Raw genomic sequence first — 25996 nt, 5'->3', positions numbered from 1 at the left:
AATGCGAAGGAACAAACTAGAATCAGAACAATTCATTCTATAAATGCCAACGTCCTGTTCTGATTTCTGGATGGAGGAGGGGGGAGAGAGAAAAGTAGCCCCCCCCCCACATATGTATGTATTTCATTGGAAATCAAACACGCGAACACTTGTTTGTTAAACTCATATTTTAGAAAATTGCTTTACTAGAAATTCCGTTTTGTAGAAGCTTTGATTATGAAGTCAGTGTTGTGTTATACATCTACTAAAGAATGATGACAGACTGACAACATACAAACATTTTACATGCACATTGAATTTGTAAATAGCAGCATGAAATTATTGAAACAAATGTCTATTATATTGGCAAACAAAAATATCCTATATATTGATGGCATCAAGCAGATATACTCTGACATAATAGTAAGTGAGAAGTCATTCTGATGAACATGAGTTTAACCTAGCAGGAAGACAACAACAAAATGACAAGATTTCAAACTCTTGAAGGAGTTAAAAAGAAATGTATGAAAATATTGTGTGTTTTTTTTTAAATTCTACTTATTAAGAACAATCCTGATGTGAGGTAGTATCCAATGCCACGTAAAATACCCTGGCAATTAAAACTTTAAATTGCAGATCATTTGAAAAAAAAAAGTGGAAAAATTAACAGAATTAACAGTAGTGCAGTAGAGACAACACTATGAACACAGGAAGAATTACTAAGTAGAAAAAAAGATTCTTGAATTAAAATCTAATTTTAAATAAATGAAGATTAAGGAATGAAAAAAAAAAGTTTTAATTTTATTTGACATGGAAGAAAACGGATTGACCTTTCACATTAAGATTGAACTTATCTGGTACTCAAAAAGATTTTTTCAGTGATACAATGAAGACTTTGAAAGTGCTGCTATGTGAATGGTGGTGAGAAGTAGCTTGTATGCTGTTTTGTAAACCAGCCCTTAACATTCTCTACATATTGAAGTATCACATGACAAACCCATATATTATGTTCATGCTGACATAATAAAATGCCATGTTTAAACAGGAGGGCATGCATGCAAAATGTTCACAGATTAAAGCAAGCTATTATTAACATGGCCTGATTAAAAAGATACCCCCCCCCCAAAAAAAAAAGCTAAAATAAGCTCTCTTGGTCTAATTTAAAGATGTAATCCCCAGCTTAAAGGAATTACAACTGCAAGAAGACCCTAACCGTAACCTTTTCTCACGACCACTGTGTGGCTCTGTAGAGAAGTTTGGAATGTCTACTAATTGACTCTATTTGGTTTCATTCAACTCTGTAACAAAACACAGTGTAAAATTTCCCTTAAATATATACTAGAATAACTGATGCATAGGCTACTATATATCAGTCCCTTGGTAAGACACATACAGAAGAAACTGATTTTTTTTGTCCATATTTTGAGGTAAATGAATTAAAGTTTGATTCTGTAAAAAAAAATGTTCCTAATAACAAACTAAAATCAAGAAAATGAAATAATTCTATAATAAAACATCTTTTATTAAGACAAACAATGGAACACAAATAGTGACAGAACAATGGACATTTGCATGCAAAACTAAAGAATAGCTCCTAATACATTTTTTTTTTAAATGTATATAAATGTACAGTTTTTATTTCTTTTGTTTCTAATACACTTGTAACATAATCTGCGTCATTCTAATAAATGTAGTAATATGATTTATTTTTTTACACATGCCTCTGTTTATATAAATGATTGCATTTTATACATTCAGACATTTTTATATTTATGAGTCAAAACTTTTCCTAATCATTCAACATAATTTTTCACAACCATCACTAATAAAACACAAATGGCCTAACAATGAACACTACAAAGAACTAGCCAGGAAGAATCAAGCTAACATACTGAGACAGAAAGGATTTTTTTTTTAGCAATGGCCAAGCATTTTTTTCACATAATAATATATTTTTTAAAAATCTAAACACAGCAAAACTACGGTTTAAAACATCTGCACAATATATAATATGAAAATATAAATTATTTTTTTTTGTGGAAAATTCCCAGTGACTGATATATAATTAGACTGACGCCCAACAAAAAATTTAAAATCTTTAAAGAAAATTTACTTTTAAAATGATGTAGCGATCATACATAATATATGTAAGACATTTGGAAAGTAAAATATCTTTATAAAAACGTATTCTGTACAAAATATACACATAGTAAAATACAGAATAGCTGACTAAAAGCAGTCATCAATGGAAAGTCTGAATTCAACTGAATACATTCAGCACTAGCATACTGCTGTCAAAGTACATAACCATGTTTCTAGGACATCCACTAATTTAACCCTTTAATACCATCATGTGTGGGATGAAACAGGTTATAAGTGCTGTAGTCACAGCACATGCCTAATGCCAGCAATTTGGCAATGTACAAATAACACACACATTTTCTATCATGAGATTTGTTATATTACCTAAAATATTCCACTGTCTGGAAGGAGTTAAGCCCCGTACCTTTGTGTCTGAGGCCTCAGATATGATGGCTCTACAACAAGGCTTCCAAAAAATAAGGAATTGTTGTTGTTTCTTTTTAAATGAACACTCAAGTTAATTGAGTGAATTAAAATGATAGTGAATAAAAACACAACTAACAAAAATATCTAAGTATGCACTCAAAGAGTTTAAAAAAATTAATATTTTAAAACAAACTAATTATTGTCTGATACCCTCATAAGTGAATGAAACAGATGAATCCACCAATCATACAACATTTCATTCATTTATGAACACTTCACTAGTCTGTCAACAAACCATACGACACATACACTATTCATCCTATGAAGAAACATATAAGACATTGGGGAAAAAATACTGCAGGAAATAGTATCAATGAAGTAATGACTAACTGAAAGTAAATAATAACCCACTGTTATATTAAAACACACCCAAAGAATATTTTGACATGTAGTTCATTCAAATGACTAATAACACTAGCAAGAAGCAGTTGAAACAATTGATAAATTAAAAAGATTTAATAAGAAATCATAACATCTTAAAGTTTCTATGTTGAACATATTGACAAGACTAACTTACTGCACTATTCAACTCCCATTCTGAGTATCATTTCCTTTGAAACAAAAGTTCAAAAGATGATTCACTTCATTTCGTCATTGACTATATTTTTGTTTATAATTGCAGTATGAACAGAATATACTGTGATGAAATAGATACATGGTATGCCATAAGTGTTACCTTTAATAATAAATAAACAAACAGGCCCTTAAAAGTTGCTAAGTGAGAAGCTCAGCTCTCGCAATGATGGTGGAGATGAACATTCCATGAATGAATGTAGTGTTTAAGACTTGTTCACAACAGGAAGAATGATCAAGCTTAGTTATGCAAAATAAGTCAATCCCAGCACTGACCTTTTGATACTTTATGGGGTAATATACAGAGAAGTTTTTAAATATTAAAGAAAGTTTTTGGTTTGGTCAATAAATTAATGTTATAAAGCACTTTTCATGTTATTTACACATCAATAGCCGCTATATGACTAACGCCACAATTTATAGCCACAGGAAAAAAAAAAAATTAAATACGTAAATGAAATTTAAATGACAAAAACTTTATCTTTTTTATTCTAGGACATTTCATATTTCATGATATATCAGACAACATGTGAACTATTTAAATACAGTCCCCACTTTGTAGAAACATAGCTAGTTATTAGCTCTACAGTTTGAAATTTAAAAAAAAGCCCAACTGTTTACGCAATAAACATTAACATGGAGATAGAATTGGCAAGGTGTGGAAACACTGCTTCCCCTGAAAGGTAAAGATCTCGTCTCACGTTGAAAGGTACTAGGGCCTAGTTTGACATTGTCCCAGCTCAGACTTTCTCCAAAGGTATATTTTCTCCTCCTTTCTCATCATCCACATTGAAAGATTTCTGCTGGCCTCTGGCTTTTCCGAATGCAATGGAGTTGGCTATTTCGTCAAAAGTTTTATTTTTGGTCTCAGGTACAAAGAAGAAGATAAATGCTATGGCAAAGGCCAAGACTATGGAGAAGAGTATGTAGACGTAAGCACCAAGGCCATCCTGTAAGCAAAGAAAGAATTGAATTATGTCAACAAAATAAAGTTTATCAAACAATCATTTTTCTAGATGAGCTACTGTGCCATATGCCCATCAAAAATACTCAACAAATTCTTTATCAATAAATTCTTTATAAATGTTTGTATTGCTTATTAATGAAGCCATATTAGAGAAACCTATTGCTGATGTCTGACATCTGCTCTCAGAAATGTTCAAAGACACCTGCTGTATAACAGCAAATGAAGTAAGATGAGGATGATTCTTTAATTGCAGTGGTAGAACTAAAAGTATCAGGGCTGAATGTTGTCAGTTTTCTTAATTAACCTTGGAATCTAGTTTATTTGAAGTGTTTTTTTTTTAAGTCAAATGGTTAGCAACAAATTTGGAAAAAAGTAACAGCTGGTAAGAACAGCCCAATCAGACTTAAACCACAACACATCCAGTCTACTTGGTATACTTTGTAAACTTCGTGAACTTTGTCGCAATCATTTAAAAAAACAAACTTGTTTTAAGAATAAAGTTAGGTTTAGTAACAAGTGTTTCACCAAGGTCCATGATAAATGCTTTCTATTGTTAAACTAACACTTAATTAATGCCTCTGATGATATTTAAAACAAAATGGTTTGACTTTCACAAATTGTATAGCTGTCTTGAAGGCTGATATTCTCAGAAGCATAAAAGCAAATATTTGAACTAGGTTGTGTTATGTTAACTTTTTTAAAAAGAGATAAATAAAACAATTTATATAAAAACACTTTGTTTTCTGTTATTTTCTTTGAGCTAATTAAAAGTGTGATTGCTTACTATACATGAATCTTTGAGCCAATAAAAAGTGTGATTGCTTACTATACACTGCACACATTTGTATGAAATACATTTGACTCACTTTTAAGAATGGGAAAGTTAACATGAGAGTGAAATTACAGATCCAGTTGAAGGCCAAAGACAAACTCATTGCAGCAGCTCTGGGCTCTTGTCTGAAAATTTCACCAACAACAATGAAAGGGATGGGGCCTGAAACAGAGGAGAAATAATTTGTTTACTCATATGTCACAGAACACTGAATATTTCATTTCAATCTAAGCTTTTTTTTCTTCTGCAAAGTTTGATATAATATTAAAGAAAAATACTGTTCTTAACTCTTTGACTCCGGAAGAACACTCCCATCGTTGATTTTTTACAACTATAAAGCTGTGATCAATGCTGGCAATGTCGATGTTTAGAAATTATCCGGAATTTCATTCTATATTTTTACAGTGAAAGATTTTTTAACTGAGTGGGGTCTTAAAAAGGCTCTATTTTCTTTAGATTTATGTTCTGGGTCATTGTGATAAGTGATAATGAGCTAAGAACATTCATTTTATGTGTTTTTAAATGGTTTTCATGTAAAGTTATGTGGAAATTTGAATAAATATAGTAAATCATTTTTTTTTCTACTTTGGATCATAATATATTTCCAATATCTGGTATAGACCCAGAGCTGTTGACTTGTCCAAAGGTGGTGGTCAGTTTTCATTTTTCCAATAGTAATGATATAGATAATGAGCTCAAAATTTTCATTTTTTGTGTTTTCTATATAAAGTTTTGTGACAATATGGATAAATGTGATTAAAAAAATTGTTTTTTTCAATATGAACCATACATTTTTTCTAAGACCAGGTCTAGATCTAGTTCCTGGAGGCTTTTTCACAGTCAGTAAGTTTCTATTTTTTATTTTCAAACATTAATATAAAAATAATTCTTTATTTTATAATAATTTCTTTGAGCTTTATAAAAAAAGCATGCATTCCTTTTAATTCTATACTAAATATATCATTTTCTAATAAAAAAACAAAAAGTTATAAAAGTGTAATTAAATTATTAAAGCATTCTTTTCATTCCAAATGGCCCAAAAAATTATCCAAACGTGGAAAATAATTCCGGAGTCAAAGAGGCATCTTCAAATAATTTTATGCTTGGCAAGAACAAATAGGATTTATCATATCAAGACTTCATAATCTCCCTTTAATCATTTGAAAAATGATTCTATTGTCTGTGTACCAAACATGATTTTAAAAAACCCAACTCATTGAATATTCTCATTAACAATGATAATTGAACTAAATGATGATAAAATCTATCATCAGATGACTTTTTTTCTAACATTTTAAAATTCAATTGACTTTTACTTCATTTATATTATTATTATTATTTAAGGTGACTTGTAATAAATATTCAGTAAATACTGAAGCAGAATATATCAATGATAAACAGTCATATACTGAGTTCTAAGTTACAGCTAGTATAATTCAATACTCCCCAATAGAAATATTTAATATTCTTACACTAAATCATTGGATACATTGACACATTTGTATAGACTGATCAAGTGCCTACTTTATTGAACCAAACTGGTACAGAGACTTACCAAGACCAAGAGCAAAGCCAATAATGTAGGTATGCATGAGAATGATACAGATGTAAGCAAAGTACTTGTGGGAGTCCTGTGGAGAGATGACACAAATATAGTTTTATCAAACTGAAGTCAGCAGAACAGCGTAACATTATTATTAGTATTAGTATGTCTGCCATCTTAGGTGAACACTTACAGCCAGATCTGAGTTTTCCCCAAGATTTAAGAAGATGGTCATGAGTATGAAGGAGATTAACATGCCAATCATGGGATAGAGCAACAGTGGACGACGTCCAGCCTTCTCCATTAGAGGAACCTGTCAAACATAAGGAAAGAAACACAGACTCTTAGAGACATAATAAACAATGGTTTTAAAACTTCACTTAACTAGTGAGGAACTTCTCCATCCCAACAGTTGTCTGGCAAAGTTCAGAGTTGTTCATGACTCATCACATAATTAACTTAATTTAATGATTTTAACTACCATCTGAATCCCTACTAAAAGAGGGAAATGACATCATAAACAACAATTTTTAAAGCTTGTTCTAAATTTTCTTACTACAAATTGAGTTTTGGGTACAAATTACAAAATGTTTTGGACTTTAAAAAAAAACACCTTTAAAATTCTTGTATTACTTTCTAATCAGCATCAGAAGAATCAAATTATTCATAGATTTTTAATGAGCATCATATATTTTAATTAATTTTTTTTTCTACAAAGATTTAAGAATTGACGATACAATTAGCTCAAAGGTTAAGCTCCTAACTATTATAAAATGGTGGAAAAGATGTATGTAAAGTACAAGCTGATGTAGATTAATACAATAGCAGCTTACAGCAACAACAGTACAAAGGACATTGATGACACCAGTTGCTACCACAATATAAGGGATGGTTGCAGGGTCCATGTTGACTTGACCAAACAGAAGTGTAGAATAGGACATCACCTGGAATGGAAAACATATTATGTCTTACAAAGGTCACTGGTTGAAATTTTAAAAATTACTTCCTATATATATTTATATATATATTCTGAGGGTTAACTTTTCTTTTTCAGCTTAAATTGTTTAAGTCGTCAAGTTTAGGCTAGTCACTTACCTTAAATTTAGATATCATTTAAATAAAAACAAATGTTTCTTAATGTGTTTATCCTGTTCATATTAAATCTAAGTTGAGATAACAACAATTTTCCCAAACAGAAAGCTAAAGTTACTAACAATAAACAAAAGTCCCTACTATTCCCCTAACCCTGTGGTGCTAATGTTGAAAAAAGCTGGGTCTATTGGGCTAACACATTTATGTGCTATAAGTAAGACTTATTGTAGACTTACAGCGTTAATTCCTGACCATTGTTGTGAGATCTGCAATACGCATGCAATGATGACTGGCATTCTGAGTTCGGGTGCTACCAAGAGCTCCTTGATACTGAAATTCTTGACGCTGACAGACTTACTGGCCTCCAGTCTCATCTCTTCAATTTCATCCGAAACATTGTCAGTGCCTCGGAATTTCTTCAAGGCTGCAAAATTTGTACATTAAAGCATTTATCATCAAATTCAACTAAAGAAACACTAAAAACATTTTTAAAATTTACTTTTGTAGAGCAAATCTTTCCTGCTACAGCGAGATCAGGCACTCTGTCTGAATCTCATTTGTGGACATGTGGGGTAAGGAGTATATGGGTCAGCAAACACAACTAAACTAAGTTGAGATTCAAACTCGCAGTTTATGTTACTCAGCCACACATCCCAAATGATATCATAATTATAAATTATTATGATATGATATGATATATATATCAGTTTGTTTCAATTAGCTGAGGAAGGCTAATTCAATTTCACATCAAGCTTTCATTAAATGTTTTTAAAAAGATTTTTGTTGGTATTTTTCATTCAATATCTCAACAACAAATAAAGTATGACATGTCACTTGGAAAAGGTAGGGTGGGCATATCTGTTTCTTTACTAATGAAATGTCCCAAAGCAAGTCTTTTTGGGAATTATTATAGATATTTTTTTTAGATCCATCTACTACCAGTTTACACAAAAAACTACAGTCTCTGAAATAAATATTATTTTCGTTGCATTTAATTCATTGCTTTCTCTCATTTAAAAACTTGGTCCCTGGTGCTGCTTTTCATTTATGTTTAATATTTATGCACCATTCAATAGTTTCAGCACATAGCTTCACATTTATTTTTCCATTTCCATATGTAGTGTATTTATGTGGTCCACTTGTCATAGTGAGAGATACACAATTAGATCAGAGTCATTGTTGGTCTAATACATGCCTAATGGCTGTCTGTGTTATCTAAGTTGTAATCGTTTGTGAACACAGATATGGCGAGGTGGTGGGCGGGGCTAGCTGGGGCATGTGACCATTGACCACTGGGGTGGTGATTTGCATATGGGTGAATAACTCTGGACCAGAAAAATGTTGTTATTATGACATTCAGAGAGGTTGAGTTCACTTTGCAGTGCATTACTGCTAGGCGGTGTTGTTTCCAAGGTCACTGGTTCAAGCCTCGTCTGCGCAGTCCCTTATTTTTGTCACATTTAATTCCCTACTTTCTCTCATTTAAAAACCTGGTGTTCAATATGTAAGTATCATCCCTGAACTAGAAACTGATAGTGGGATTTTTTCTATTCAGTAGAAAGTAATAAAGTTTTAAATAGATAAATACCTTCTACAGCAGCGCTTTCTTGTTTTTGTTTAATCAACAAAAATCTTGGACTCTCAGGGAAAAATGGCATGAAGACCAAGCAGATCAGGGATGGTATGGCATTGAAAGCAAACAGATAGGGCCACAGTATCTCAGTACCTAAATCAATCAGATTCAGTTTAATTTATTTACTTTCAATAAAATAAATTGTTACAGAAAGTTAACACAAATTCATAGCACTAAGAGAATTTCAAGTTTTTTTTGTCAGCACTGGCTACTTACTCAGTTTACATTTTTTTTTTCAAATAAAAAACACAAAAAAGTTTCAAAAGGTCAAACAGTTAAAGATTTTTTTCATAATGTTCCATAACTGTTTCAGAAAAGTATATCACGCTGTAAAAAGGTATTTTTATGCAAGAGACCGAGTACTTATAAAAAAAATTTGTTTAAAATTTAAAACAATAATTTCATTTTCATTTTCCAATGTTTCCATACAACATGAGACTAAAACTTACCCAATAACTCCTTAAGGCCTAATATCTGTGATACCAGGATACCAATGGTGCATGCTAGCTGATGGCAAGTGCCGATTGCTCCTCTAATCTTTCTGGGAGAGATCTCAGCCAGGTAGAGAGGACATAGAGTGATGTTCAGACCTGAACACAACATTAGCATGGTAACAAAGAAGGATGGGGAAAAAAAGGCTAAAAACTCAAGGTTTTTATATCTATGAAATAAAAAAAAAACTGTTCACAACTACATTTAAAATATATTAAATTTTCTAAGTAAAATACAACTAGATATATACCAGAATGTAAGCCCACAAAAACTCGAGACAGAATGAGACACTCTGGAGATGCAGCAATGATGGTGATGCCTCCCAATATGGCAGCAATAAACATCAGAACAGTTATGATAATCATGCCCTTTTTTCTGAATTAAAAAAAAAAAGAATATCTGTATGTGGTTGTAATCATCGTCATGCCAGTCTAGAATCATATAAATGTGAAACAAAATACAAAACTCAATCTCTAAAGTGTACAAACCTGCCAAAAAAATCTGCCACTTTGGCAGAACAAAATGCTCCAATCATACCGAAAAGCACAAAAGCGGCGACAGTTGTTGACCACAAGATTTTGACAACCCATGGCTCAAGCAGTAATTCTGTTTTAGCACCAAAAACATCTGGAGATAAGAGCTTTGTTGTGTTCTCTCTATTCAGAATAAAACGAATCAAGGGAAAAAAATTAAGACTTCTTCATGTCTTCAACTTTGTTTTCAAAGATTTCATTTCATTTATAATCTACAATTTTCCTACTCAAGAGAGAATACACTTACGTTGGGGCATTCTTAACAACGTTAGAGTTGCTGCCAAAATACTTTATAATGGCTTCGTCATCTGTGATGTTTTCTTGCAGATAATCATTGTAGCGTGTCATATTATCCCAATTGCCCCCCTTGCGCTCATAGTAAGTTTTATTGTAGAAAGCTTGTATGAGCTAAGGAAAAAATAGTTCAGAAATACCAAGTGTTAAATTAATTAGAAAACATGCATATTTTTTTTCTTTATACTGGTAAATATTTTTTTTTAATTGATTGTTCATAAAATTTTATTTAAACCTGAATTTCTCCAGTCACCTCAGCGTGGCGCCTCCATGAAAACGTCAGAAAGAGGAATCAAATGGGTTAATTCTGAGAGCAAAAAATGCCCGGCAGTGGTATACCATGGTACATTCTAGCTAAGAGAGGTTCACTAACCCAGTTCCATCTGTTGCACCATTTCTCAGCAAGGACCATACATGTGGTGATGGTGCTCCCATGGTAACCTTCATGGGTTTGATATCAGGCCTTCACATAAGACTTGCGGCAACCGCTTAAGGAGCTGTGCCTCATGAAAGACAGGTGTGAGTAAATGATCACCTTTTTGTTGGGGGCCTCCTGACAGGAGGCTCCACTCTCTCATGCTGGCCACTGGGTAAAACCCTCCCAGCGTCAAAGGGTCATAAAAGGGATATTTTTTTACCCTATAAGGTTAGGTCAATAATATATGAAATTTAAGAAGACTTTTGAAAATGGAAAAAAAAAAAAAAGCAAATAGACAGCCATGTGCATTTTGTATTAAATAAATGTAGTTTCCATGAAACTTCATGCCTAATTAAAAATTTTTCTAAGTGTTCTTACATCAGCTGGCTGGTTGACAACACCAATCTGGTAGCCATAAAGGAATGAGTTCCCTATACAAGCAACTGTCACACTCAGAATCAGAACTAATGTTGTCTTGCCTTCGTTCTCCTGGTTAAGAAAAACAAAAACACAAATTATTAATGGTGTCAATATACAAAACACTCAAAAACAAAGCAAACATTTATGTAGTAGAAAATGGGTTATTTGAAGACAGAATAACCAATCACTTGTTGCCATGTTAAGCAGGGTAGCTCAGCCAGTGGACCAGGGCTTAAATGCTGAACCTGTGGCCAGAGACTCACTCTATGAAGGTCAGCCAGAGGCCCACTCTCTGAAGGTTAGCTAGCGACCAACTCACTTCCTGAAGGTCAGCTAGAGAACCACTCAAATGGTCAACTAACCACTCTCTTAAGGTCAGCTAGAGAACCACTCTCTAATGGTCAACCGCAGGCCCACTCTTTTAAGCTCAGATACAGACCTGTTAAAATTGTATAAACCTTGTAAAGGTGATCAATGAATTTTTAAAATTCGAGACCTCTTAATCTAGTGGACAAGGCATGCCCTAGAAACAAAAACAAAAAAAAACACACACAAAAAAACACAAGGCATACGTATTTGTTAATTGTACACACTACAAAGTAGTAAATATCCTCTTCCCATCCCCTTTTCCCGTTGAATTATTGGATATCTTCTGGGAAACCAGATTTATATCTGGCACGCGTCTGCTAAGGGTAATGTTTATTTATTGGGGATGTTCTCTTTTCATAGTAGGAGTTTTCCTCAGACAGTAACTAAGCATAGTGTCCCTCTCGTTTGCGCTTGTCCACGGTGCAGTAGGCATACCGCTGTCATCTGGTTCACATTGAATACAGTTTCTTCCAGCCCTTTTTAGCGTATCGATTTTTGTTATACTTACTTTCCTAAGGGCCTAGAAATGTCCATATTTACGCGGACAAGAACAAGGCCCTGACTTTTTTTGTGTGTTAAGTCCTTAAATTAGAGGCAGAAACATTCAGAAAGATGGTGACAGTCTGTGCCTGGTAAGACTAATTTTTTTTCTAATTAAAACAGGCGCAATGCGTTGGCGTAACCTTTCCAACACGACCCGTAGAGTGATTTAGATCGTTTATAAGTGAAATTTTAGCAACTCCAGTACGTGTGGTCAGGCAAGTGTATCAGTAAATGTGTTTATAAAGAACACTATGAGATTCGTGCTACGTTCTCGCCAACAGAAAATAATGACCGGTCGTTTAATTAAACATTTTAACATTAATGTGAAAAGTGTAGCCAGGCGTTATGTCAAATTACGACGTGGAGGGGGGGGGGGGCGAAGGGCGAACTAGACTGCCCGTGGGGCGATTATCACGCTGTGAGTAACGCGGGGTCAGCATAACCACTTGAGAGCTAAGATAAATGGTCAGATAACATATGGTACGATGTTGGTGGACACAACTGATGACCTTGAGTAGCGGCGGCCCCGTTAAAGGGGAGCTACTGTTCGGGAGGAGGATGTGCCATTCACTACAAAATGCGAGCCCTCTCATTTAAGTTAAATATTGGTATTTTAAAACTGGTTAAATTAAAAACAAAAAACGAATTGATCTTGAAACTAATATAAACAGAGACATTGTATTCAACAGCCCGTGATCCCTACTAGTGTTAGTTTTTTTTTGGTTAGTAATATATAGATTTATTATTTACTTATAGAATTATAAGAGGTATTTTATAAGATAATTAATATAACTTAGAAGTTTGACAAAGCCAGCACGGAGATCTACACACTTTTGTCCTCTCCACAGTGGCTACGCCTTTGTACCTAGCACAGTAGGTAGCGCCAAAGCAAATTAAAAGATTAGTATTCTTTAGTATTCAAAGTAGGTCAGTGTAGCTCCAGTATGTACTAGTGTGATGTTCACCTTGCATCCTTTGCACTTTATCCTTCACATTGACTTGAAGGTGAAAACAGCCCGTTCCTGTCCTGTCTATTTCACAACGAAACAACTGAACGCAAACAACGACTCAAGATAATTCAGCACACACAGAGAAACATTAGAAAGCAGGATTCAACTTGGAAACAAAGTTAAACAAACACGTCTATATACAGGAAGAGAAGTCGTAGATGTTGAAGTACTTTAATCAGGGGAAGATAATGCCATCAGAGCTTTAGTACCTACAAGGGAACTATCAGAACTTTCATAAGCACTAAACAAGCTGGTTGTCTTTGCAATTTATACTGAATATTCGAACTATTCATTTACTATTTGAAAGATCATAGAAGAAGACAAAAAAACGCCCCTCGGTCACATCAGCAATAAGCCACAGCGGCTAAGTCAGCTGTTCAGTAGACGCATTGTCACGCTCCAACAAGTAAAGCCGCTGACCGCGATAAAGAGCATGGGTCCGCGTTACCATGGGCTATAAGCACAGGTCCTCACCCCCCCCCCCCCCCCAACGCCTTTTATTTCCCTCTTCACAGGTGGTCAAGTACTTAAACCAGGAGGTTATTCGCAGTTCAAATCCGAAGCATAATTTGCCTGTTTTCTCAAAAGGAGTGTAAGAGCTGGAACGGAGTTTAAAAAAAAAAAACATCCCTCCCCTCCCCCCTTTAAAATGAGATGATGGCAGTCTATGGAACATTTCTGAATGGTCGTTTGATAATTGCCCACAGTTTTCTTCGAGTCCGGTAGGCTTCAATAGCTTGAATAGAGAGGCAATATTCAATGGCAAGCCAAAGTTCGTGAACTTGTGCCTGTGTAGTACACCTCCCACTTTTCAACATTTCATCAGTGTTAGTGACTTTCTAAATAACATTTGCAGTACCCGCTACAGTCAAATGAGTCTCTAGGAATAGAAGAGTTATACAAAGAAACGTTTTCTTTTTTTTTTCCCAAAAAATCAAACTCTGAACCAGAGCAAGAACCCAACCACATTAGTTACTATCGAGCATTTAGTAATGTCTATGCATTGTAGAATTTCAGCGCAAGAATGGCTAACCCAGTGGTAAGTCTTGTTACCAACCATTCTAGTTGATCGGAACAAATATCCAGGCCAGCGACACGGGCATCAACACTACTGTAACTCTTGAAAAAAAAAGTGTCAACTTGAAAAAGGTGAGAAGGTCATTTGAATTAAATTGACTATTCAATAAACAATACAATAAAAAATGGTTATAGCAACAGTGCTAACAAAAAAGATGTCGTGACAGAGACCAAAATGTAGAATATTATATAAGAATTTTTTTGTCTAGACCAAAGGTCAGTTAACTTGTTCACTTTGTGGGCCACAAAAAAACTCAAGGTGGGAAGCTCAAAACTTACGCATAACAAGAAAAACAAAAAATACTTTTAAAAAAATAACAATAATAAAAAGAAAAAGCTTATATTAAATGTAATTGTATCAATTAGTTTGGATCAGTCATGTATCAGTCATATATGTATCATAGACTTAGACATAATAAATGTGTGCAATTAGAACTATTTTTACAAATCGTTTTTATTTAGCCTTTAGCTTTCTCAATGCACCACAATCCTATCACTCGTCTGGGGCAGTTGTGAAAGGGGGAGGGAAGAAGGGGGTATCTTGGTGAATGTTTCCTCGATCGTTTTTTTTTTAATGCATAAAAAAAATGTTCACTCAAGGGGACTAATTCAACTTACACCACCAGATCTGTCATGTTCGATCTCTTTCCCATGTTCAAGATGCAAAACAAAATAATTAATTACCAATAGTTAATTGACTAATTGTTTTTTTTTTTCATTTATTCTTGTGCTATCAGGTAAAAAAAAAAAGTAATTGTGCAAAATGTCCTCTTGATCCGAGCTTGGGTGTGGGAGAAATAACGTGTACTGGTATAAACTTTTTACCATACTGACAGACAGAGTTGCTATATAAGTTTTGTAAACATTTGAAACAATAACACGAATCATTCTCTAAAAGTCTGATGTCTATAGTGTATACTGAGTATACATATAGGACAGTACCTTATAACTGAGGTTTTTTTTTTTGTTTTTTTTTTTTTGAGTGTTGCATACCCTCTCCCAGCGAAGCCATATTGTATTTCAATTTCAAAATGTCAACACTTCATGTTGTGTTCATTTCATTTTGTCTAATTCCTTCATTTTGTTCAGACAAGCGACTCTTAAGTTCTAAACATTACTTGGACATTTCACAGCAGTGCGCTTAGAAGCAGAGATTTTTTTTTTAAAAGCATAGTATAATTATTTTAAAAATTTGTGGGACTCGTTCGTATTCATTGAAACAAATAAATTACATTTTTGTTTTGACAAAACTCGATGGGCCGCATGGAAAACTTCGGCGGTCCATGCGTTGGTTCACAAAACGTTATGAGTTGTATATATTTTTGTTTTCAGAACCCAGGGCTTAACTCCCTAGGGGCGGCAAGAAGTATACAGGCGGGCTCTGTGTTTCAGATGTATAGCAACTTGTCAGCTATAGGCTAAAACCTTTTATTTTGGTTTTACTTCTCAATAGTGTTGAAATAAAATAGTGTATGACTGTTGTATTCCCTTTCCCAAATTCATTATCTCATTATTTTCTTATACCGTATGAGGTATTGGTTATTATAAGGATCAACGTCAAGATAAAGGGAGTTTTTTTTTCTAGTCCTATTGCCTCCCCTGACCCAGTTCTCCTTTGACGTATTTGACGACTGTATTATATACGTATGACTGTACGTAACTGTCACTATTGATACACGGATACAATTTCCGGGGCGCAGAGAGGCAATAAGAAGGTGTGTCTATAACATGGAAATAATGTGACAGGGATATTTACCCTAACAGGGCCTAACCTTTACCTCTATAGGCAAACATTCTAAGCTCGAGTCGGCAGAGCTGTAACCAAATAACAAAGTCGTAGGATCCAAGAAACTAAATACTAAAGGGAAAGTTTTAACTATTCGCATAGGCGGCATTTCTATAAGCACATTTAGAATACACGAATTAATATCCCATTCGATTATTTGTACAGATCTATATATAATTATTATTTAATATTATTATATCTTCTTAATCAAATGAGTTTCTAGATCTTACTATTTATTATTATTATCATAGGCTACGCTTTATACTAACGCTCAGACTTAGATTTGTGTTGTCATACTAATACAAGATAAATTACTTGAATAATAAAGTTTAATAAAGGTATTTAATACAATAGCTATAACTTCGTCAAATAGCAATATGTCATGATTATGATGATAGATCTTTATTATAAGTTCTATTGGAAAAAAAGACTATTAAATAGCCAACTACAATAATTTATACAATATCTACATGTCGGTTACATGTACACGATTTTATAATAGATCTAGAGTCTAGACTAGAGATCTATAGTGACTATAGTCTTTACTAAGACAGGACATGTGTTAAGTTAGTATACATAAATATGATAAATGCCAATAATTAATGATAGCCTAGTACTATAGTCATAGAGTATAGACTATAGTAAGTGCATATCTTAAACTTAAATATCCAAAATCCAAATAGACTCCTATGCAACAATTAAGTTATCTAAACTGTTTTTAAAGTAGGAACCAAAACAAGCTGACTAATTAGGATTTACCTGGGTTGCATAATTAAGTATTTCAAAGTTGTATGACGTAGATCTATAATACTCTTTTAGACGGTACCTTCTTAATATGATAAAACTAATTACTAAAAAAAAAAATAAACACTCACGGGTACACCCATTTTACAACAGTTGTGTTCAGTCAGCCACTAAATCACTTGATCTGGTAACAATGTCTATCCAATAAATAGAAGAAAAAAATCCCTTTCCGTCTTCTGTGGAAGGAGTCTGCTCGTATCCAAGTACTATCACACACTAAACAGAAGATTACACAACTACGACAGGGTCCAACACGCGAGCACAAATCACATGGGAGAGAGTACGAAGGAAGGCCGGTACTCTGTTGGTTTGCTTTATGGGAGGTCTCGATTTAAGAAGCAATGAATATATCACTCGTCAACTGATTGTAATAAATTGTTTGTGTTAAGTCGTTGTAGTTAATTAGCAAAATATAAAACACTTGTCTTGATCCACTGTCACTTTCGAACTGACACTATGCGTACGAACACATGGGTGATGATGAAACCCTCAAGATCCCTATGCGAAGTAGACAAAAGGTGTGTCGGTGGTGTGTGGCGCAAACAGCCAATCAGAAAAGAGAAAGAGAGAGAAGTGGGGGGGGGGGGGAGCATTGAGTAGGCGTCTTGAAATAGAAATGGGTCGGGCTCTTCTTGACGTCAAATAATGAAGGGTCGAAAATGTGCATCATTTGAACAGTATCTAACGTGTAGTTAGTAAGTTCCTAACAAAATTGTATTGAAGACAATGTCCTCTTCATGCTTGCTAGAATATGACACAGTCAGACACACTAAAGACATTTTCAAAACAAAATGTAATATCATAAAAGTATAGCTATAGAGTTGTACAATAGTAGAGCTTTCCTACGTGACAGCGGATGAACAATGTAATAGATAATATACATGGGTGTGCCTGAATGCCACCATTTAATTGAATAGAATTTAATGTTTACAAAAAAAAATTGGGCTTTGGGCTACAGCTATATCGGTCCGCCGTGTACCCCCCGCCTCCCAGAGACACTCCCACACTAGAAACGCTCATGATTGTTATTTATTATTTCATTTTAGTCTTTTGATTATTGCATCTAGAAGTTTATCTATACAAATCACAGCAGTAAAGCCCCCACTGGAGTATTATCCGTAGATCTAAGACCTCCACCATAACACAGACGTTAGAGGACGCTCACGCCAATGAGATTCCTATGCCCGTGGCACACAATCACCAGTGATGTGTTGCCTCCACTTCTCTCCCCATCATTCTGCAGTCATCCAGATCAATACCCAGCTTACAATGAAAGCCTCCTTCCACCCTCCCTTTCAATGTTTCAACCTCCATAACATTGCATCACCGCTAGCTGGATGTAGGGCGCGGGTTCGGTCGTTGTTACTGTAACTAATATTGCCAAATCATCGTAATGCCAACTGTCGAGGAATTAACCTTTGCCCCTTTCACCAGCTCATTTTCTGGACATGTCAACAGCATAGATCCCTGAGTTTGTCAGTGCATTACAATAACATCAATCAACATAACTGTCACATTGTCCAAGTGAAGTATAGTATTTACACACCATGGAATAGTGTCATTAGCACCATTTCACATGGTTCTTTTATCTGATATTAACAGTGCTTTTTTTTTTTTCTTGTAAAAAAAAAAAAGGTGCCGGTACTCAGTAGTTGATTGCCTAACTTTTAACTACTAAAAATTAATAATATACGTTAAAATACAAGAAAAGTAAAATTTTTTTCAAAAAGGTGCCGTCAGGCCGTACCGGTGAGTACCGTCACAAAAAAGCCCTGGATGTACTATAATAGCACTATCGGTCTACAGAAGACATGATTCCGGAGACTCAATTGTACTAGTATTGTACTAGTAAGCATAAAAAGGAAATTCTTATATAGTTATATGTTTATATAAGCTACATTTGTTTAAAGTAATTAATTACATGAATGTGTGGTTTCTTTGTATAAATGTTTATATTCCATACATGAATGTTTAGTCTCAGTAAAGTTGGCCAACAGTTGAAGACTATGTTGAGTGACCAAAACATCGGACTAACTCCTTGTACTCTCAGGCATCTTGGAGATCTAAATGCTTTCATAGCTTTTTTTTGAAAATATGCATCTCTCAAGAGAACCCTGGTTGGTGGCTAGTGTTTTGCTTCTCTGTAAAATGTTATATGAATTTTTCTTTTAAATGTCATATGAAATATACGGAACAAACTGTGGAATTAACCACCAAGCAGTCAGACTCAACTTCATATTCAGATATATGTGTGATTGATCAGTGAAGCGTGACACTCAGGGTGTAATGGCCTGCCAGTGGAGGTAGGCCTACGTCATGGCGACAAAGGAGTCTTTCATACACGTACTCAAACCTGAGGTAATCAATAATTAGGTACAAGGGCAGTGCCAAGTCTCTCAACTCTAGAGTGCTTTGTACGGGGATTTTTTTTTTTTAATTTTCAATTTAAGCTCGTCATTTGATTGTTCTTAGAAGTTTTTTTTTCTTAAGTTTAGTCAGCATTATTTTTTTATTACATTTAAATTACGACTCGAACCTGGTCTCTTATTTATTTATTACCATAATAAAATATCTTAGTTTAACATTCATACCATTAACTCTTTCTCTCCGTATATAATTATTTTCCCACGTTTTGATGGAACATTTCATTTTGCACATGACTATTTCACTACTATGGTATGATTAAGCTTCAATAATGTTTTCGTTTGTTGTCAGAAAATGTTTCAGTTGGTCTAGAATTAAAGGGGACTGCATGCTCTATTTATAGAACACAAAGTCAAGTTTATAAAATTAAACATTAATTTCATTTAATAAATCAACGATGGTATCGTCAATTAGGAGAGAAAGAGTTATTAAGGCCCATAAGGAAATCGCTTAGTGAACCATTAAGATCCATAAGAAGATTCCTGTAAGAAAAAAGCTATCTAGTTTGTTACGGTTCTGTAACGTCAGCTGCGTCTAGAACGTCACCAATGCGTCAAGTACACGAGTGACAGGTTCTGTTCAACAGTACAATAACACCTTGTGTACCCCACAAGACTTGAAAATAACATACCTCATGCTAATACAATACAATCGTTAGATGTTTCTTGTGTTGACAAATCAAATGTACTTCATCAGCTAGGGTCACAAATGGACCGACAAGTAACCCCCCCCGGCCACCCTTTGATTTCTTTCGTATGTCTTCTCCCCCAACTCAAAACCCTAAAGCGTTAAAGGTTAAGGTCATATGATGATGAAACTCCGGTCACAAGGATTCCTATGCAGTAAACTTGTGTGTACCAAAACTTTCTAGTTAGGCGATAGATGAGATATAAGTGTTCAACACACTTGTTAAAAATGTACAATCAACCAAAATGTGCGTGACAACTTGGCACCTATATCTATACTATAAAGTAGAATGTGAGGTGTATGTATGTATGTTACTTATAGACATCAAAACCGCTTGACCAATCTTGATAAAACTTGGCAGGAATGTTTCTTAGGTACCAACTTAGACCTTAGTGTATGTATTGTAGCCCTAAAACAAACTTAAGACCCTAAAAAAAAAAGTTGTCCAATTCTAATACAGCTATAGTATTTTATGGATCTAGGCCATGTCTACAATGTTGACATAGAAAAGATCGAAAGGATTTAGACCTAGATCTAATTTTTAGAAATACACTTTGCGCAGATAGTTTTTTACTTTGACACATGAAAATACAAAAGAAGATCCATTGATTTTATTATATAATAAAATTAACCTTCAATTTTGTGTTTCAAAAGCATTTTTTGAATTAATTAGTTCGTTATATCTGTGACTGCAGATTTCCTGACAAACATTCTTTCTTTAGACAATACCGTAATGAATCGCTTACTAAAAATTAATTCGTTTAATTGTTTACTTTATAATCCCATCCCTAGATCTAAAACTCTAATTCAACTCCAAGATGATAAAACTTCTCTTCGCACAGATAGTTTTATACTTAAACACATAAACATATTAATTAAAGTCCATTCATTTCATATTTTGATCAAATAAACATTCAAATTTGGTTTTCTAAAGCTACATTCGTTTACGAAAGCTGCGAAGCCGAGTTGAGATAGGCCTAGATCTATATTCAATCATGAATCGCGTACTAAAAATTATTTCGTTTAATTGTTTACTTTATAATCCCATCCCTAGATCTAAAACTCTAATCCAACTCTAAGATGATAAAACTTCTCTTCGCACAGATAGTTTTATACTTTAACACATAAATATATTAATTAAAGTCCATTCATTTCATATTTTGATCAAATAAACATTCAAATTAGGTTTTCTAAAGCTACATTCGTTTACGAAAGCTGCGAAGCCGAGTTGAGATAGGCCTAGATCCATATTCATTCATGAATCGCGTACTAAAAATTATTTCGTTTAATTGTTCACTTTATAATCCCATTTATTTAACAAAGCTATCGCTCTTTTTGTTTTTAATAGATAAGAATGTATCGACTTCGGGTAAACCATTTTCGCAAAACTAATTTTATTTTCGTAGCGAAAGAGAAATAACGTGAAAGGATCATTAGTTACGTTTAACATACATCTAAATCCAATCCACTAGATTATTCAAAAGCAAATGTTTTAATTTAAAAAAAAATGGATTTTCCCCTATTAGCTATTTTGATTTGATAGCTTCATTCACACTATTTTTACATTGACACATTCGCTTTACTTATTACATTATTATTTCGTTTAATTGTTTACAAAACACTCTCAGTGACTATATCGAAAGTAATGCGCAAATAAAGACCCGCGGGTCGCGGGTAACATATGTCTAGTATACATATAAACAAATCTAATTAAAGTGTAAACTATGTATAGTAAGCTTTTCTTACAAGAACTTTAAATCCAAAAAAAAAAAAAAAACACGTTAACCCTTTCAATAACCTGATGAGCTACAGAAAATGTTATCATTGACAGCACTACAGGACGAGATGAGATTTCAAGACCGTTGTTTGATCAAAGAAATACATCTGTTGAAAAAAAAATCAAGCAGAAAATAGAAAAGAAACTCGCTGTGACTAAATTTATAACATCAAGTTGTTCTTCCTGGCATTGTGTCTACATCTTCTTTCTGTTCTTCACAGCATATTGTTGACATCTTTAGGCTGTTCTTCACAGCATATTGTAGACATCTTTAGGCTGTTCTTCACAGCATAATGTTGACATCTTTAGGCTGTTCTTCACAGCATATTGTAGACATCTTTAGGCTGTTCTTCACAGCATATTGTTGACATCTTTAGGCTGTTCTTCACAGCATAATGTTGACATCTTTAGGCTGTTCTTCACAGCATATTGTAGACATCTTTAGGCTGTTCTTCACAGCATATTGTTGACATCGTTAGGCTGTTCTTCACAGCATAATGTTGACATCTTTAGGCTGTTCTTCACAGCATATTGTTGACATCTTCATTCTGTTCTTCACAGCATATTGTTGACATCTTCAGGCTGTTCTTCACAGCATATTGTTGACATCTTTAGGCTGTTCTTCACAGCATATTGTTGACATCTTTAGGGTGTTCTTCACAGCATATTGTTGACATCTTTAGGCTGTCTTCACAGCATACAGATCTGTTTACAAAACATTTCCAAGCGTAGACAGTACATCTATATAGCCTCCATTAAAGTCTCAAGCATTTACGTTGAACTACAACTAGTTGTGTGTGATAGCCGCAGCACTGTTCCCGTGTCCCAGTAATAGAGAAGTGTTTCAATCGTCTAGTGATGCAACTTATAAGACCTATCCCTTTCTTAGTAAACGTCTGCGCTGTGTCTGGAGTAAACTCTCTTCTAGCGGAGGTAATAACTCAACTTCCAATTCAATATGAGGCGAAAGCCAACAATGAAACGTGACAATAAATGGTGATGTCAATGCATTACATATAATTCGGCAATGAAGGGAATCTGTCGACTGTCGTGGATACACCAAATACTTGGTCCAAAAAACTTTCCAATGCATAAACTTGATTGCCTCCTAAAAACTCAACATCTGAACTGTTTATGTTTCATCTCATAGTCTTTGGTTTTATTATGACATATTTGTCGCAACGCTTTAAAACTCAACCCAAAAGAAACAAAACAATTGAGTCCTAACTTTTACGCGCCAAATTCCTTAATCAACCTTATGGTAAAATAACATGTAAAATAAACATAACACTTTTTTTTAAAGATTAGTTAGTCATTTAATTCGTCTGTAATTTTATCATAGCGCCTTCAGCCTGCATTATGTTTGTTAACAGCGCTATATACATGAAATTTTTATAACTATTATTTTTAAGTAACCAGCGAACATTTATAAACGAATATAAGATACAAGTCAATACAAGTACAGTCGATACTGACACCAGAAGAACTCATTTTGTCAACGTGCCAAAAAAAAAAAACCCAACATAATAGTAACCATTCCAAATTTCGCGATATTAAAATATAAACTATAGCTTACGTCAGTAAGACATGAGCTGTAAAAAAAAGAAAAAGTGCCTTAATAATGATTTGAAATAAGTGCTGGTGTTGCAATTTGTAGAAGGTTTCATAACTAGAATACTAGCGTGCACAGACATTTGTGGAACACAAAAATGTAAGTCAAAGTAGAAGTCGCTCTAGGCAGTCACACATGTTTCCAGTTTTTACAACACAGAAAGACACAGACGACATATTCAGGTCGTTTACTTCTTCTGCTTTTTCATTATCACGTTGGAGCGTTCAGATAGCCACGTCTGTATCTTAGATGAACTGAGCAGTTGTTTCCAGATACGGCACCTCTCCAAACTCTACACAGATGTTTTGGTGCTAATAGCGTGTTTGGGCCTCTTCATAAAGTGTGCAGCTTTGATGGACCTGGTTGCATTCTCTGGTCACACTCCACAATGGCAAGTTTCGCCTGTTCCAATTTTCAGTTTGCCTCATTTTATTGTGACCTGCTGGAGGCGAAATATTTTCATTCATCGTTTCGGGCTAGCTTGTAATAAGCATCGATTTGGGTGAGAACTGGTCAAACTATTCTCTGTTAGTTGTTTCCATCTTTTCAGAATAGAGAGAAATGTTCGACTGCTTAATCCATTCTACCCTATCTTTCCTGTAGATCAGCTTTTTTCCCCATTCCCTTCATTTTGATTGTGTGCTGGAAACCATTGAAGAAATTTTCTTCATATTATTGCTAAGGTTTACGAGAGCTGGCCAGAGTTATTTAATATAGGAGGCAATTACCGACACATTAACGTCTAATCTTATACAACTCTAAACAAAATGTAAGAAAGGAACTGTGGTCTTAAGCCAACGACCTGGGTGATCATGAGACTAAGAGGCAGGATGTCAATACTCTGAAGTGACGTCTTATGAAGAAAACTTAGTGTAGATGTCTAGTGTCAACTTATCGAGTCAATAAAACAGTGACAGTAATGTCTCTTGTGTCTCCCCCCCCCCATCTTAATATTCTTCATAGCCCTGATCTGTATTAGTCACTAATCGAGATCTAACTGTGGCTCTTGACCTGTAATTTTAACGTATTCTTTTTAGGTCAGATCAGGTGAACCCATGAAATCAATAGGTCAATGTGCGTTATGACCTTTATCGATGGCTCTAACGATCTATTTCAATGTTTAAAATGTTTAGAAAACGTAGCAATGCAAGATCAATGTCGACACTCACACTTTTAGATGTACACATGACCATTGGCCCTTCTTACACACACACACACACAAGTCTGTACGACGTGGCAACGAGCTATTGGTCTCCATTTCCCACAGGATGCGACGTCACAGATCAGTGCTGAGGCCTTCTATAACGAATGGACTTGATCAAACGCCCATAAAAAGCATACTCTACAAGCCCCCTTAGATCTATGTAAACAAATAACTAAAGGCAAAATAATTTTACATCATCCCCGGGCCAACTAATGCTGATTGTTAATCATTCATTACACACAGAATGACTAGTAAGCCTACATATACACACACAATCAGAAATTTATTACAAACATTCATAATTCATACCAACACACGCATTTACACGACATAGGATACATTCTACAAAGATCAAACACACTCATCTACTGGACATTTTCCGAGATGTAAGGCAAATCTATAAATAACAATGTTTTTTTTTCATTCCATGACATCGCCACCACATTATTTCATACCGTGTTCTCTTTTCTTTCTTGCTAAATTTAATTGATTCAAACCCCAAACATGATCTTCAGTATCAACAGATCATACTTCACTTTTAGTAAGAGATAAGATACATAAAGTAAGAAAGTAGCGATGGAGAGTCCAAGTTCACTCATGTTGCCAGTACTACTAGCAATGGTTTGTCATTTCTATGGTATGTCACACACCAATCAACAGTAAACTGAAGACCACAACGCGATGTCAACACTATGGCATACCACACAAGGTTCAAGGTTCCCAGTTGTCACAATAATTCAACTCAACACATTTATTACCATTGCTAATGAACGCGCTAACCCAGGGACGAGTCGAAGGATGAAAATAACAAGTAAAAAGGGAAAAAATCAATATGGGCAGATTCGGTAGCTTGTCTACTGTCGACCAATCGGATTGTGAGTATCAGTTGACGCCCCCAAGTATGAAACATTAACACAATAAAATATACCCCCCCCCTTTTTTTTCTTCTTCCTCAATTTAAAAATAAAATCATTATCTGCACTGCAACAAATGGATCTTATAGCTTTGAAAACTAAATGTGTAGACTCATAGGCAAGAAAGAGGTAGACAACACTATTGGGCCAATGGTGATGGAAAGCCGAACGTTGTAGGATCTTTTTGGTCTAATTATTGAAAGAAACGTTATCCAAATAATATACGTTTTTAGGAGAAACTACACTAGTGTTTGCACAGAGAGCGTAGTCATTTTTTTACATCAATGTTTCTAATTAGGCTTTTTGTCCCTCGTGTACGAAAAATGAATTACTTCAATATGGATTTTTTTTTAAAGTCATATTTATATATTATATCTAATAAATATACTGTGACATAGGTGTATTACCAATAGTGGACTTATTGATAATGGGCAATCTTATTCTG

The 25996-nt window shown here is 34.4% G+C and overlaps 1 protein-coding gene across 2 annotated transcripts in view; it reads right to left on the bottom strand.

The window, feature by feature from the left end:
- Window positions 1-1477: 1477 nt before the first annotated feature.
- The window catches only part of LOC106076228 (solute carrier family 2, facilitated glucose transporter member 1-like), an 84101-nt gene continuing 59582 nt past the window's right edge, over window positions 1478-25996 (bottom strand). Inside the window, exons 1-13 of one of the 2 annotated variants that reach the window (XM_056007358.1) lie at window positions 17005-17436; window positions 11303-11413; window positions 10460-10620; window positions 10168-10335; window positions 9930-10054; window positions 9637-9777; window positions 9143-9280; window positions 7791-7978; window positions 7296-7406; window positions 6656-6775; window positions 6475-6550; window positions 4954-5081; window positions 1478-4070 (exon numbers count right to left, since the gene is read on the bottom strand). In XM_056007358.1, coding sequence (XP_055863333.1) covers window positions 3861-4070; window positions 4954-5081; window positions 6475-6550; window positions 6656-6775; window positions 7296-7406; window positions 7791-7978; window positions 9143-9280; window positions 9637-9777; window positions 9930-10054; window positions 10168-10335; window positions 10460-10620; window positions 11303-11413; window positions 17005-17016 — 1689 coding nt within the window. In that variant the 5' untranslated portion in view covers window positions 17017-17436 and the 3' untranslated portion in view covers window positions 1478-3860. Of the gene's footprint in view, window positions 4071-4953; window positions 5082-6474; window positions 6551-6655; window positions 6776-7295; window positions 7407-7790; window positions 7979-9142; window positions 9281-9636; window positions 9778-9929; window positions 10055-10167; window positions 10336-10459; window positions 10621-11302; window positions 11414-17004; window positions 17437-25996 lie in introns of those variants that run through there. The other variant, XM_056007359.1, reaches the window with a different exon arrangement.

The sequence above is a fragment of the Biomphalaria glabrata genome, chromosome 13, assembly GCF_947242115.1.
Source record: "Biomphalaria glabrata chromosome 13, xgBioGlab47.1, whole genome shotgun sequence".
In the NCBI taxonomy this organism is placed as follows: Eukaryota; Metazoa; Mollusca; class Gastropoda; family Planorbidae; genus Biomphalaria; species Biomphalaria glabrata.
Note: the sequence above shows the minus strand (reverse complement) of the source record. Positions and strands in the feature narration are given on the sequence as shown.